The 15615-nt window shown below is 41.5% G+C and overlaps 1 protein-coding gene across 5 annotated transcripts in view; it reads left to right on the top strand.

Moving 5' to 3' along the window:
* Positions 1-15615, top strand: part of LOC137775639 (cyclic AMP-dependent transcription factor ATF-7) — an 89780-nt gene that overhangs the window by 68457 nt on the left and 5708 nt on the right. For 3 of the 5 annotated variants that reach the window (XM_068561674.1, XM_068561675.1, XM_068561676.1), the window contains exons 4-11: positions 255-373; positions 3464-3604; positions 5159-5316; positions 6349-6448; positions 6979-7092; positions 7679-7831; positions 10695-10892; positions 12452-12560. In XM_068561674.1, the coding sequence (XP_068417775.1) occupies positions 255-373; positions 3464-3604; positions 5159-5316; positions 6349-6448; positions 6979-7092; positions 7679-7831; positions 10695-10892; positions 12452-12560 (1092 nt within the window). The remainder of the gene's footprint in view (positions 1-254; positions 374-3463; positions 3605-5158; positions 5317-6348; positions 6449-6978; positions 7093-7678; positions 7832-10694; positions 10893-12451; positions 12561-15615) is intronic. The other 2 variants (XM_068561677.1, XM_068561679.1) reach the window with 2 other exon arrangements.

Genomic DNA, 15615 nt, shown 5'->3' with positions numbered 1-15615 from the left:
GAAAGGTGGTACATAGATAGTCACACAAAAACATTGTTCTGACTTCCCTCTGCTGGCCTTGAGGCAACACAGCACAGACACCCTCTGGTGGTCTAACACCAGTCTTTACTTACTAGAGCTCCATTAAAGCAAATTTACCTGAACACAGAGATTCTCTCCAAATAGAAGAATAAAAATGTGTTCTGTATGTGCTCTCAAGTTTTAATTTCAGGTCAAAACTAAAATAGAGGTTCCTTTTCTTTTCATGTCTACAGATCAGACTCCTACTCCGACTAGATTCCTGAAGAACTGTGAAGAGGTGGGGCTCTTCAATGAACTAGCTAGCTCCTTTGAACATGAATTCAAGAAAGCTGCAGATGAGGATGAAAAAAAGGCAAGAGACGGGACTTTTGCTGAAAAACTGGTAGTGTTCAGATCTAGGCAACTTTCATTGTGCCCTGGGATAATTAATAATTAAGCAAGTTAATAATTAATTAATTTGCTTAATTGGTTAAAGCACAAGATTATGGGCTTGGTTCTGTAGAACCAGACAGTACTCACAGATCCTCGTCAGCCATTCAGGTCTTTAGGTGGTCCAGATGATGGACCAGCACAAGTGTTGGATCTTCATCAAAAATCAGTCTTCTTGCCCTTCCAGTGGAGCATTGTTCAGTAATCTATTTTTTAATTATTTTTGTTCTGAATATGTTGAAGATGTTAAAAAAGATTATAAATTACTCAGATTTTGTTAGATAACATCTTTTTTGCTAAATCCCACTCTTTTCTGAGCTAATCAGACTTCTCACCTGGACTGTTTTACTCAATCAGCCAATCAATAAACATTTATTGAATTTCGACTCTTCTTTGTTTCAGTGTATATCGCTCTTACCTTCAAGTAGCTCTCTAGTAATATTCAAGACATTAAGCTTAAGGAAGGATGTTCTTAAAGCCTTTCAAAGGATATCAACCAGGATGATGAAAGAACTAGAAATTAGGTCACTTTGGGAACATTTAAAGAAACTGAGGACATTTTGCTTGGAAAAGAAATTTTATTGGAACAAAATTGCAGTCTTCAGACATTGCTAGTTGAAGAGCTTTCATGTAAAAGAGGGGTTAAACTTAATATTCTCTGTGCCCCAGGGGTAGAAATAGGACCAGGATAGGAAGCTATCACAAAGTGTGTTCAATTATATGTGGGCCACTTAGTATAGATATTGTAGAGAGGATTAAAATATTGGAATCACTTCAGATTCTGAGGTGCTGTGATTCTGATTTTAACCTTTATATTCAAGACCCCTAGAGAATCCTTTAGTGTGGAAGAGAGGAAATAGTTCAAGAAGCAGAGTCAAAGAAAAATAATTCCCATGGAATAAGGGGTTTTGGAAAAAAAGGAAATTGAGAAGGTCAGAGTTTACTTTAGAATTAGAATTCTGGGTTATTAGTCACTACGTAAAATCATGTCTGTGTTCCATAATAATTCAGAAAAAAATCCAGTATCTCTGTCTCAAAACATATATACATTAACACATGTACCTCCCATAATTGCATGGTACAGTGAGGCATGGAATCCCATCAGAATATAGGAAAGCCAAGACATAAGAAAAAATTTCCAGGAGGAGCTCTTTCCCTCTTAAGAGGGAGATAGCAGGTAAATCAAGAGAGTTTGTGCATGATTTTTTCATCCATCTTGAATTATAAGAATGAAGTTTTCTTATCACTGGGGGTCTTTCCAAGTTCCATAGCTTTTCTGTGATCTTCATTTCGTGCTGTCTCCTGCAAACTAAAAGAAAGTGGGGAAACACAGTGGCATATATTTGTAGTTCTCCTTTCAAACAGCAGAACTAGCCACAGTCTGCTTGTCCTTCTTTTTCTTCAGAGACCCAGGTCCCTCATCAATCAGTTGCTTCAACCTATGTGGTATAATTTTATTTTACAGTTTCCTTACCTCATCCCCCCTGTCATTTCTCCCTCCCCCCAAACAAAGAAATCAGTCAAATTGTTTCCACCAGGGTGTGAAGGATTTTAAACCAAACTCATTATAGGCAAATTCAAGAAAATTAACCTCCTTTTAAGGCTCCAAGTCTTTTCCACTTCCATTTTAGCTCACTTGACACAGGAAGCCATTCATAGTTAGGCCTCTACTCATTGGGCATCTCTCAGTGTTTCTCCCTGCTGGGTCAGGGGTGGTCTTCACGTCTACTTGATGAGAAGCACAGGCTCAGTGGAAAATTGTCTCCAGGAGTGTTTAATGAGCCCCAAACTTTTATGAACCACAGCTTTTCTAGGAGATTCCTCTAGGAGATTTTAAACTTGTGATTGTATTTACTTAGAGGCCTCTCCTTCCTACCACCCTCTGACTTCAGGGATCTGAGAATTAGCCCAACTGGACCTGACATGTATGTAGAAAAAATGAGGGCAGAAATGCAACCATCTTTGCTGTTGCTCATCCTTGTCAGATTGGAGAGAAAGAACCGTTACCACTACATTACCATGTAGTAGACACTAGATTATCTTCAGTTTGCTCAAATACCAAGATTTCTAGTGATTAAGATAGCAAGGGATAAATTAAAGCTCCTCTTTCACCAAGAAGCCTAGGATATGGGAAGAATAGAACAAAGGACCCACTTTGTCATGAAACTGAACTGCAGTGCCAGCTCTCCTATTGTGGCACAGTATCAGGGTCATCTCAGATGGTTTATTGTTCTCTTCAAAGCCATTTATGGCTCCACAGTTCTGTGAGTTGATTGCACCACGGCCAGAAAAGTACTCTTTCCCTTCTGGTTTTCTCCAGTCCTGCTCCTGGGACCAAGTTCTAATTTCTTTCACTGATCACATGATCAGCCTTTCCTTTCTTTGTTGCCCCAAACCCCCATCTTCCTAACTTCTAGCCTCTAGCACCAGATTTTGGGGTGAGAACACCATCAAGCATGGAGAGTTCCCCAGAAAAGATATTTCCTGTCTTGTTGACAGTACTTTAATAGCCAATTTGATTTGTTTTGCTTTTGGTAATTGGGTAACCTAGTCATTCTGATCGGCAGAAAAATTGTTCACAGCTCTCTAGTAGCCAATGGAGCTGGTTGGGAATAGGAAGGCACTGGATTCAGGAATCGTACTTTCCTGAAAAATAATATAGTCATAGTATTTGCATGGATAAATGACATCTTTTTTAATTTTCTACTTTCAGGGCCTTTATAAGCATTTAAATTTTTTTTTTTTCCCTTTCGGAATCTTTATAAGCGTTTACCCGTGGTGAAGCAGATATAACTTCATTTTATCGGAGGGAAACAGAAGCCCTGAGAAGTTAAAGGATTTGGCCAGAGTTGTACATAAAACCTGGGCTCCACATTTCCTTGACTTTCAGTTTGGTGCTTTGACCAAGGACTGAACTTCTTAGAAGTATATTCCCTCATCTTTTAACTGGGAAGATATAGCTTTAACTTGAAGGGAATCATGGGGTTGAACTATGCTCATTTCTCTCTTTTAGCAGGCTGCTTCTGGGCCCCTTGACATGTCTCTGCCTTCTACACCAGACATCAAAATCAAAGAAGAAGAGCCAGTGGAGGTAGACTCATCCCCACCTGACAGTCCTGCCTCCAGCCCCTGCTCCCCACCACTCAAGGAGAAGGTAAAACTACCAAGAGTCATCTCAAACGTTAATTGATAGATGAAGTTTTGATGCGTTAGTTGTATAAATATTGTGTGATACAGGAGGATTGATTATATATAAATAAATGTTAATTGTTTAGAAGATTTATATAATTACACCTATTCTCTGACCTAGCAACTCCACTTCTAAGTCTGTATGGAAGAGAAATTAGTGCATATGTCCACCAAAAGAAGTGTATAAGAAAGTCCACAGCAGTTGTATTCGTAATAGTCAAAAAACTGGAAGCAGTCCAAATGTCCATCAACAAGACTTGTTACATATATAAAAAGTCATTTAGTTTTATTTTATCCTTTAGATTAACGTACTTTATGTATGTTGTACTACTTCAATTGATAAGTGGAAAAGAAAAATCACATAATTCATAAATTGAACATTAAACAATTTAGAAAGAAAGTCTTCCCAGAGGGGAGTTTTCTAGTGATTCAAAGGGAGTATCTATCAGGATTCTGATTATTATTTTTTTTAAAGGAAACTTTTTGTGAAGTATTATTTTTTATGAATTTATTGAAATATGACACACATACAGAAAAGCACATAAATTGTAAGTATACAGCTTACTGAATTTTCACAAAGTTTACAGCTTATGTAACCAACACCTTGATAATTTCATCATAACCTCAGAAGCCCCATCATACCTCCTTCCAGTCTCTACTGTGCTACCAGTGGTTATTAACTTTAATATCCACTGTGGATAGAGCATCTGTACCTCATCTTACTTCCCTCCAGAATTGGTTTGCTAACATCTCAAAACTACCCTCTCCATAAACATTACAACTGTACCCTCCCTCCTCTTTTCATCAGCAGCCAGGTCCTAGAGGCTGTTTAGAGATGTTTTCAGGGCCACTCCAGCCACTGGCAATGTGAGGTCCTTACAACTTAACAGTGGGAAGCAGTTTGTTTTATCACAATATGATCATTATTCAAACTTCCGTAGCCCTTTTTTTAAGAGGTCTATAGGAGACGTTGGGTTAAGACCAATTGGGTTGCCTTATCACCAGTCTTATGCCTGTCTTTTCCCATTAGAGATCAGTGGACACTTGAGCATCAAGTTTAGAATGAGAGTATCTAGATCATGAAAAATTATAACACTCCTGGGACTTACTGGGCAGTCCAGTGTTTAAGACTCCACGCTTCCACTGCAGATCCCTGGTAGGGGAACTAAGATCCCACATGCTGCACGGCATGGTCCCCTGCCAAAAAAATTATAACACTCCTTAGAATTTATATGGTACTCTAGTGCTTCTACAGAAATTTCAAGTGATCTGCCAACTGTCATCTCACTCATATAGCCATCATCCCTGAAAGGGAGATAGCCAAAAGGTCTTAACTCAGCATTCCTACTGAATGAGTGAGTGAGGTATGGGTCCATGATCACGATGGAATCAGGTCATGATTTACATGAGTAGTCCAAGTGCTCTTTCCAATAAATTTATACTAGATTTTACCAGCTATGTATTTTCATATAAGCAGTCCCTTAAAGCATTTTGTAATCTGTTGGTGTCTTCTCCCCAGGATGTTGCCCCAAAGCCTGTTGTGATCTCTACGCCCACACCTACCATTGTACGCCCTGGCTCCCTGCCTCTCCACCTGGGCTATGATCCACTTCACCCAACCCTTCCTTCCCCAACCTCCGTCATCACACAGGCTCCACCATCCAACAGGCAACTGGGGTGAGTAAAGAGAGCAGGGAGAAACAGTGAAGCCTGAATGTCATTCCTCTGTGTGAAATTATTTGATTAAATAGAGACTGTTTCTGAATACTCAAGGAAAACAAGTCACTGAGATTGTCTCTCAACATAAATTTTTCACCCCATAAACAGAATCTTCTTTACCTTTTTAGTAGACAAGCAAGAATTTATTTGGGGGTGTACTGCCTTAATTTGGAGGTTTAATACTTCTTCGATCTAAAAGAAGAATCCTTAGAACTTTAGGAAGTTCATTATAGTGGTGGAGGTCACACAGGGAAGTATATATTTAGTTCTTGGCCTCAATCATATGGATGTTTGTGGAGGCACTACTGAATGAGGCGCTGAAACCCATTAAGTCATCTTTTTTAAGTCTGGTTGTTCCCCTCAGTCCCAGTTAGGGTTCTTGGTCTTTGCTATTCCTACTTTTGTCTTCACTCCCAGTATGGCCCATACAGATTTCCTATTGGGATGACTTAAGATCCTGTCCCCAGGTACCCATGGGTTAAGAGGTTGTTGTCAGGCTTCAGCCTCTAAAAGTTTATTGTTCTCTAGACCCACTAAGAAAAATACAAAGGGATGGCTTCTCTCTTAGACAGAGTAGAGCAAAACGTGGAAAGGAACAGGAGGAACTTACTCAGATTTGGCTATCATATGACATAATTCAGCTTTGCAACATGGCAGCTTTGGTCGAAGTATTCCTTGCCTAAGGCAAGACAGAATTTATACATGCCAGTAGTAGGGATGCTTATTTAATTGTTCTAAACTCTTAATAGGATTAGCTTCCCACCCACTTGAATTCAGTGGTGCATTTAATTTGCAAGGTGTAAAGATCTTGAGATTTCTCTCCATCTATAAGGTAAGGTAAGTAGCATTCCCTGCTTTATCCACCTTCATGAGGGTGCCAAGATTTTACAACGCTACTAGAAAAGACTGGGAAATCTGCTGTAATTATAGGATGAGGATCATTGGCAAAAGGGTCTGTATTATGAGCATTTCACTTCATATTTCCTCTAGGTCTCCCACTGGCTCCCTCCCTCTCGTCATGCATCTTGCTAATGGACAGACCATGCCTGTGCTGCCAGGGCCTCCGGTACAGATGCCTTCTGTTATATCGGTGAGCTCTGAAGTTGGGGCAGCCAACCCTACCAAGACACTAACCCCTCCCTTCCACCTGAATGCTCATAAACACACATGAGCCCCAGGGAAACGTGGGCTCTGGTCTGTAGTAGTTGAACATGGCAGCCTGCCATACTCTTCACTAACCTCTGCCAATCCAGCACTATGGAACAGTAAACAAAGGCTCATCTGGACAATTGGCTCCTGGTCTAAGAATTGATTTTGCCAGCCTGCTGATTGGTTGATTTCACTTGGCACTAAGTACCTCACAAATTGCCTACCACTTTCCTCAAGATACAGCCTCAGCCTTTCCCATAGAAATTGTCATAGCACTGAAGGATTAGATCCCCTATCCTGTGGTGCTCCATGGGGGATGGTATTTCCCAGGCTGTTTCTGCATGCCCTATGGGCAGGTTGCATAGAACAGGCCCTAATGTGCCAATCTCAAAAGCACTTCATTTGGGGAAGCTGTTGCCCCACTAATAGCATTATGTTCCCTTCTGGTTTTTCTTCCTTCTCTTGATCCAGCTGGCCAGACCTGTGTCTATGGTGCCCAACATTCCTGGTATCCCTGGCCCACCAGTTAACAGCAGTGGTTCCATTTCTCCCTCTGGCCACCCTATGCCATCAGAAGCCAAGATGGTGAGTACATCCCAGCCTGGGGCAGTGCTGGCCCTTCTGAAAGAAGTGGTATCTTCTGGGGCTTGCAGAGCTAAAGACCCACCCAGTTGTGGCGTCTGGAGAAGAAAAGACCCTGATTCATGACTCCTATCTCTTCTCTTCCACCTTTAGAGCCTGGTACATAGACCATGGCAGTGAAAAGAAGCAGCACAGATTGTTTGGAGTGGAACTCTTGCTGTTTCAGTTCCAGGGTGACAGATGGAGGGGTGGATGAGTGGGCAAGAGAGCTGGCCAGGAGGTGAATAACTGCGTAATAACCAGCCCCTGGCCAGGTTCCAGGAGAGAGCTTTCATCTGGACTCTATAGCTTCAGCAACCCCCGCCCTCCAACTGTGCCCAGGATGATAGTGAGGGGACAGAGTAGGTATTTTAGGGATCATGTGCACATTCTCTCTCTCTGTCATTTTCTTTTAATCCCTCTGTTAAGGGAACACCAGTGTGGGAATTTTAGTTGTCTGTAACATCAGTAATAAAATCTAAGCCCACTCTTCTCACCCTTGATAGAATCTCACCCTTGACAAGCTATTTTTTCTTATCTTTTCCTACAGAGACTAAAAGCTACCCTAACCCACCAAGTCTCCTCAATCAATGGTGGCTGTGGAATGGTGGTGGGGACTGCCAGCACCATGGTGACAGCCCGTCCAGAGCAAAGCCAGATCCTCATCCAGCACCCTGACGCCCCATCCCCTGCCCAGCCACAGGTCAGTTAGACCCTTGGATGGGGGAACCAGCTGTGTCACCATTACTCTTTAAGTCATATCTGTTTTTCAAGGAGCAAGAAAATGAAAGAAGAGTGGATTTCAGCATTCTGGGCATCTACCTGCACTTTGGTTCTTGTTGACAGTTTGAAAGTAGCAAAATGCACTATTCTTTATCCATCCTTGGGTTGTACCAAATGCAAACAGACTGGATAATGCAGAACTGTCACAGAGGAGGTCTCAGTTTTTGTTTTCTGCTTTTTGGTTATTTCTATATGTGAATGCTGTATCTGCAGAACCCTCTAAAATGTGACAGAACCTCACTTCAAACCACTTTGTACATCAAAGGAGGCTTCCCCTAGTCTCTCCTATCTTAGGTCTTACCCCTCACCCGCCTAAAAAAACTTACCTGATTTAGATTTATAGCAAAAATCAGATAATAACAATATATTAGGGACTTCCCTGGTGATGCAGTGGTTAAGAATCCACCTGCCAATGCAGGGGACACGGGTTCGAGCCCTGGTCCGGGAAGATCCCACATGCTGCAGAGGAACTAAGCCTGTGCACCACAGCTACTGAGCCTGCGCTCTGGAGCCCACGAGCCACAGCTACTGAGCCCGCACGCCACGACTACTGAAGCACGTGCGCCTAGAGCCCGCGTGCCGCAACTACTTAGCCCATGCGCCGCAACCACTGAAGCCCACGCACTCTAGGGCCCACGTGCCACAACTGCTGAAGCCCGCACGCCTATAGCCCGTGCTCCGCAACAAAGAAGCCACCGCAATGAGAAGCCCACACACCGCAACGAAGAGTAGCCCCCGCTCGCCACAACTAAAGAAAGCCTGCACGTAGCAATGAAGACCCAACACAGCCAAAAAAAAAAAGAAAAAAGAAAAACAGTATATTAATAAAATGAATAAAATGTGATATCACAGTATTAAGATGGCTCAGTAAACAAATACACACCCCCAAAAAACACTTTTTCCTTATCAATTGAATGTCTTTTTATCAGGAGAAATTAAAGTCTTAAAAAAGCCAGAGGGATCCCATTTAGAAGCCCAACTCTTTTTTTCAAGGAGGCCTCAGTTTTACTAATTTTCTTTGAAAACTGAATAGGCCTCAGTTTTCATATTGTCTGTACTGGTTAGGTGACAACAACCTGAGATCAGTTTCTAGAGTTACATCTTTTGCCCATCCCCTTTTCCTGATGTCACCACCTGCTTTATCAGTTACCACCACATGTCCTAACATTTAATGACCATATGCTGCCTTAAAGCTTGGCCAACAACAAAAGCTCTCATCTGAGTTTTCTTGTTGGAAGCTAAGCCTGCCCACCCTCCTGTAACCCCTTCTAATGCCAGTCCCTTCTGGAAATGGTAAAGCAGTAGCCCCCTTGCCCAAGTTGTGCTGCTTCCCCTCTTGAGGAAATGACATGACTTATTTTTTAGTTACCACTAATTCCTTTCCTTCTTAGTCTTCCTGTCTTTCTCTGGGTCTGTTCTTTTACCTGCATTCCCTGCACGTCTTGTTGAGTTGCCTATGAGAGAATAGGAACCCATCATTTCCTTTTCCCCATTCTCCTCCTCAAGCGCCAATCTTTACATGTGCTCCAGTGAGCTCAGGACAAAGAGGAAATTGAAAATCACAGGAGAATTTGTGTAAACTTCCCTTAGTACAGTGAGAAGCAATGACCCCAAGGCCTGTAGCTCATTAAAATAAGTTTGAAATTTCCTCTCCACTTTTTTTCTTTTAGGAGAGAGAATATTAATCTGAATACATAAAATGATCTCTTCATTATCTATGTTAATGGAGAGCATGATTCAGTAGGGCCTGAAGTAGAATAAGATTCTGTTTTCTTATAAGCTTATGCTTATTCTTGTGCAACTAACGTGAGCTCTGGCATTTGGGAACTACCAATATAGATGTTCTCTAATAGCAACAGATTCAGGAAGAATTTATTTTTGGCGTTGTTTCACATTACATAGTTTCTTTTATACAGATGGTTGACCTTTCTATATTTTAATTTTGACCGTTATTATAAAATTGGTCTATCTTCTTTGAATACATACCAGCTAACAGAAAAGGAAGGTGATTCAAAAGTGCTTTAGAGACAAGAGACATCAGCCTGAAGTTTAAAAACAAAAGACAGTCTTAAATCGCCAATTTGTAAAGGGATTAAAAAATGTTTTTCTCTTTAAAAACAGAACAAACAAGGCAGGAAGGGGGGGCGTTGCTGAGGATGATTAATAACTGATTTAAATAAAAAGAATATATTGGGAGTTCCCTGGCGGCCTAGTGGTTAGGATTCTGGGCTTTCACTGCTGTGGCCCAGGTTTAATCCCTGGTCAGGGAACTGAGATCCTGCAAGCCGTGCGGTGTGGCCAAAAAAAAAAAGAATATACTAATTCATATATCTCCATGATAGCTCATATCTCACTGATACTAAAATCTTTTCTCCTTTTCTGAAACTTGTAGCACACAGTTATTTGTATATATTGCTTGACCAGATAGGTGATTCTCCAATTTTTTATTCCATAGTCTCCCTAAAATTTCCCCTGACACCTCCCTTGATTATAATTTCCCTGCCTACAAGATTTCCTGTTAAGAAACAAAAAGTGATCCTAGTTTCATTTTGTCTGTCTGTCTCAGAAATAATCAGAGTATGGAACTGAGAAGACTGAAAGAAAACAGAGGCAGAATGAGGAACTACTACAGAAGAGAAGCTAAGGGACATAGTGATGAGACTTGCTGTGGTTACAGAGACTGGTACATACTTTTACCAGATCTTTGCCAGAGCTTACGTCAGGTTTAGTTTGGAAAGGACTGACATTCCCTTCAAGTAACTCCTCTTCCTTCTGGGCAACAGGTCTCACCAGCCCAACCCACTCCTAGTACCGGAGGGCGACGTCGGCGCACGGTGGATGAAGATCCAGATGAGCGGCGGCAGCGCTTTCTGGAGCGCAACCGGGCCGCAGCCTCGCGCTGCCGTCAAAAGCGGAAGCTGTGGGTGTCCTCCCTAGAGAAGAAGGCTGAGGAACTCACGTCTCAGAACATTCAGCTGAGTGTGAGTGTGTCCTGGGTGATTATTAGGATTGTTGAATCTGGAAAGTGAGATTGAATCAGGAAAAAGTGGGACGATATAATAGAAGACGATAATTCTTTAAATTAAGACAGATCCAGAACATATGCCAGGGAGAATGCAGAAAGAATGTCTTAACAGTCAGAGTTGAAACCTCTTCCCCGGGGACTGGAAAGGACACTCACCACTACTCCCAAATCTGCTACTAGAATGAGTCATCCATAGACCAGTTTGGATGAAGGGAATTAGATTAAGTGCCCCAGGGTGCTCTTTTTAAGTCATCAGTAGAATCTGACAGGGGTAGTGGAACACCCAAAGGGAAAGTATTTGCCCAGGTAACGCAGCTTAAGAAAAGAAAGAAAAAGCCACGCAAACACAAATAGAACGGTTATAATACAGATATTTTCTTATTTATTTATTTTTGGCTGTGCTGGGTCTTCTTTGCTGCGCGCGGGGCTTTGTCTAGTTGCGGCGAGCGGGAGCTACTCTTCCTTGTGCGTGGGCTTCTCATTGCAGTGGCTTCTCTTGTTGCAGAGCATGGGCTCTAGGCGCACAGGCTTTAGTAGTTGCAGAATGCGGGCTCAGTAGTTGTGGCTCGCGGGCTCTAGAGTGTGGGCTCAGTAATTGTGGTGCACGGGCTTAGTTGCTCCACGGCATGTGGGATCTTCCCGCGCGGCATGTGGGATCTTCCCGGACCAGGGCTTGAACCCGTGTCCCCTGCATTGGCAGGTGGATTCTTAACCACTGAACCACCAGGGAAGTCCCCAGATATTTTCTTGAACATTATTTTCCCTTCTTCTGATTATTTATTAAAATATTCCATTACAAAGGTAATATATTTATATAACATATATATAATATACACATACATACACACACAGAGGTACAGATTAAAAATAAAGTCTCTCTTCAACATGTCTTTCCTAGTCTCATTCTCTTCCTTGTAGATAAGTTTGGTGTGTACCTACCAGACATGTATGTATTTCTAGTATTTTTTCATTTATAGCTTTTGTGGGGGAGTCAGGGAGGGACTGTCTGTTGTAACATAAAACAGTATCTCCTGGAGATCTAGCCATGTATACAGAGGACCTACCTCATGTTTGTAAATAGCCGTACAGTGTAGCATTCTATAGTGTAAGTTATGTTATAAGGTATGGATATTTATAATGTTTCTAATTTTTTGCCAGAACAGCAGTGCTGCAGTGTACATTGTATGCACTTGAGTAGATAGCTCTGTTAAATAGATTCCTGGAAGTTAGCTTTCTTAATCAAAGGACATATGCATTATTAATTTTGGTGTAATCATATTTATCCTAAATAGGAGTAATTTTTCTATTTAAAATCCCTACTATCACTGTAAGCAGCTCCTGTCATTGAATTCGTGGCTGTATTGGCCCTGGGCCGTCTGAAGCCTTGCTGGATCTTTCCCAGATTTGAGGGAGAAAATCCAGACAGCATTCTGTCCTCACTTTGGGCATAGCTACGGTGGGTTCAAGAGTGGAGCATAAATTTTCTTCATATTTTTTTCTTCCCTCCCTCCTCAGAATGAAGTCACATTACTACGCAATGAGGTGGCTCAATTGAAACAGCTGCTGTTAGCTCATAAAGACTGCCCAGTCACAGCACTACAGAAAAAGACCCAAGGCTACTTAGGTGAGTGGCTCACAACCTAAGCAAGGTCAGTCAGTCAGCACACTGCATGTAATGAGTGTCTCAACTCTATAATTTTATAACCCCATTCTGAATGTTCTGGGGGGCCCAGATTGACGAGTGAACAGCCTTTGTGGAACAACCAGTCTTATCAGAAAAATTTTTGAGAACAATATAGTTATCCTAATTATCTATTGTAGTTAGAGAAAAAGGGTAGCAATATGTATTGGGTACCTACTTTGTGTGAGGCACTCAACCATCTTCCCAGTTCTCTCATGAAATAGATATTACCTGCGTTTACACACGAGAAAACTGCACTCAGATTAGTCACTTACCGGAAGTTACACAGTTGGTGAATTGGCAGAGCCAAGATTCACATCCAGCTCTTCTTATTCCAAAGCCACTATCTTGGCCTCAAGAGGATACAACAGCAGATGATACATTGGGGTTTGTTAAGCATTGAGATTTGGTGGTACATTTTATCTTTCTAATGATGGGCTAATGTTGGTTTCAGTCTGTAATCTGTGAGCACAAATAATACAGTGCTAGGAAGAGCTGGTCACAGAGTCATGCTCAGGATAAGCACAATCCTGAAATTAAAATTACTGTGAATAATTTGCTTATGGACAGTAAAAGCTAATAAATCATTTTCCTTTACAAATTAAATAAATTCATAGAAATGTTGGCTATCAAATTTTGATATATTGAATTATTTTTCCACTAATGTCTTTATCATTTCAGAGATGTGTTCCCATAGGAAAAGAGTAACCACATCACCAATTTTAAACATCTCTATTTAAATTTTAATTTTACTGTGTACTTCAGGGTACATGCATTCATTAGGCAGATATTGATTGAGCCTGTTCTGTGCCAGGCACTGTTTTACATGCTGAGGACATAATAGGGAACCAAATAGATTAGATTGAAGTCCCTGCCCGTGAGGGGCTTATATTTTAGTAGGTGAGACAGACAATAAACTAGATAAATAGGTACAATATATATAGTATGTTAGATAAGGATAAATGCTTGGAAGACAAAAATAAAACAAGAAAGAGGAATATGAAATGTTAGCAGCAGGGTTGAAATTTTAGATGAGGTGTCTTTTGACTGAAGACCTTAAGGAAGTGAGGGAGCTAGCCATGCATTAATACGGGAGAAAAGTACTGCAAGCAGGAGGAACAGCAAATGCAAAGACCCAAAGTGCGAGCATGTCTGGCACATTTTAGGAACACCAAGGAGGCTAGTGTGGCTGGATTGGAGAGAATGGGGAATGCAGACTATTTGGAGATGAGGTAGGGGAGGTAATGGAAGCATTTTCCTTTAGGGCCTCATTGGTCATAGTGAGGACCTTAGCTTTTACTCTACTTTGGGGATCATTAGAGGGTTGTTTTCAGTAGAATAGTGACATGGCTGATCTGACTTATTTTTAACAGGGTCACTCTGTTAGAGAGTGAGGAATGCATGGGCAGAAGCAGGCAGTCCACTTAGGGGGGGCGGCTATCACAATCATATGAGCAAGAGGTGATGGAGCCTTGGACTGGATGGCGGTAGTGAAAGTGGTGAGAAGGGATTTAATTCAGGATATATTTCGAAGTTAGAGTGACAAGGTTTGATGATGGCCAGATGGGGCAGTATATGTGAGGAAAAAGAAGAATCAAAAATTGCACCAAAGGTTCTGGCCTGAGCGACTGCAGGAACGGAGATGCCATCGATTGAGATAGGGGAAAGTGTAGGAAGAAATGGATTGGGTGGTATATCGGGAGCTCAGGTTTGGAAGCCTCTTAGGCTTGCAGGTGGAGCTGTCAAGCAGGCAGCTGGTTGTATGGGTCTGCAGTTCAGAGGAAAGGCTGAAGGTACAACTTTGGGAGTCAGCAGAATATGGATAGTTTTTAAAGCCATGAGACTGGATGAAATGTTATTGTCAAAGAGAGCACATAGGTAGAAAAAGAGAAGTTCCAGGACTGAGCCCTGGGTACTCCAATATTTAGAGGTCAGAGAGATGAGAAGCGACCCACAAGAGAGACTGAGAATGAGTAGCCAAGCAGGTAGGAGGAAAACCAGCTGAGTAGCTGAGTGTGGTGTTCTGTAAGCCAAGATAAGAAAGTGTTTCAGGAAGTTTAGCGATCAACTATTTCAATCCTTTTGATGGGCTAAGGATGACAAGGACTGAGTATTTATCAGTATGAAGTCTATATACAGTAAGGTTTCTATTCAGTCCCTACAAGAACTCTGACAGATAGTCAATCTTTGAAATTACTTATTTGTTACAGCAAAGATGTATTTAGTTCCTACTGTGTGGTATGGACATAGTGGTAGGTACCTGACATAAGACAAATGAGACACTCTCTTATCTCTGAGAGACTCATAGGGTTATGAGGAGATAAACATGTCAACCCATGGGTAAGGTAAGCACAGATATCCCAAAGAGCCCCTAGACTGGGAACTTCCTGAGGACAAGGAGTCTGTCTATTCTTTATGTACCCTAATGCCTGGCACACGGGCAATACTCAGTAAATATTTGATGAATAAATGAATGTATGCTCTGAAAGCACAAACGATGAAATAGTTAATTTCCTGAGCGTAACAAAGAAGGCTTCACAGAGGAGGTAGTATTTGAATCCTGAAAGAAGACTCAGGCATTTATCAGGAGATCAGAAATACAACCAACTATTGAAATTTTGCCCTTATTCTACACATCTGTGTTTAAATAGCCAGAGAGGCTATCTGATGTTCAATGAAACTCCTTGACTGTTAAGCAACATGGAGTTACCTTTGTATGCAGCTCAGACATTTGTGTTTAGTAATAAAAGTTATTGTCACTTTAGGTGGAGTGGCATAACTCAAAGTAAATGTGTTAAATCGTTAATGCCTAGCTAGTTAATAGTCAGGAGGGTCTGACAGACCTCTTTGTAGTTGGTTGTGTTAACTGAACCTTGGCCAAGGACTGGTCATTCATAACATCATTTGATTGTAGCTTGATATTTATCAGGTTTACCTGTGGTGCAACTACATGCTAAAGGAATATTAAAAATAATAGAATGATTGCAATGTTGTGAGC

This window comes from Eschrichtius robustus, chromosome 13 (genome assembly GCF_028021215.1).
Source record: "Eschrichtius robustus isolate mEscRob2 chromosome 13, mEscRob2.pri, whole genome shotgun sequence".
Classification (NCBI taxonomy): Eukaryota; Metazoa; Chordata; class Mammalia; order Artiodactyla; family Eschrichtiidae; genus Eschrichtius; species Eschrichtius robustus.
Note: the sequence above shows the minus strand (reverse complement) of the source record. Positions and strands in the feature narration are given on the sequence as shown.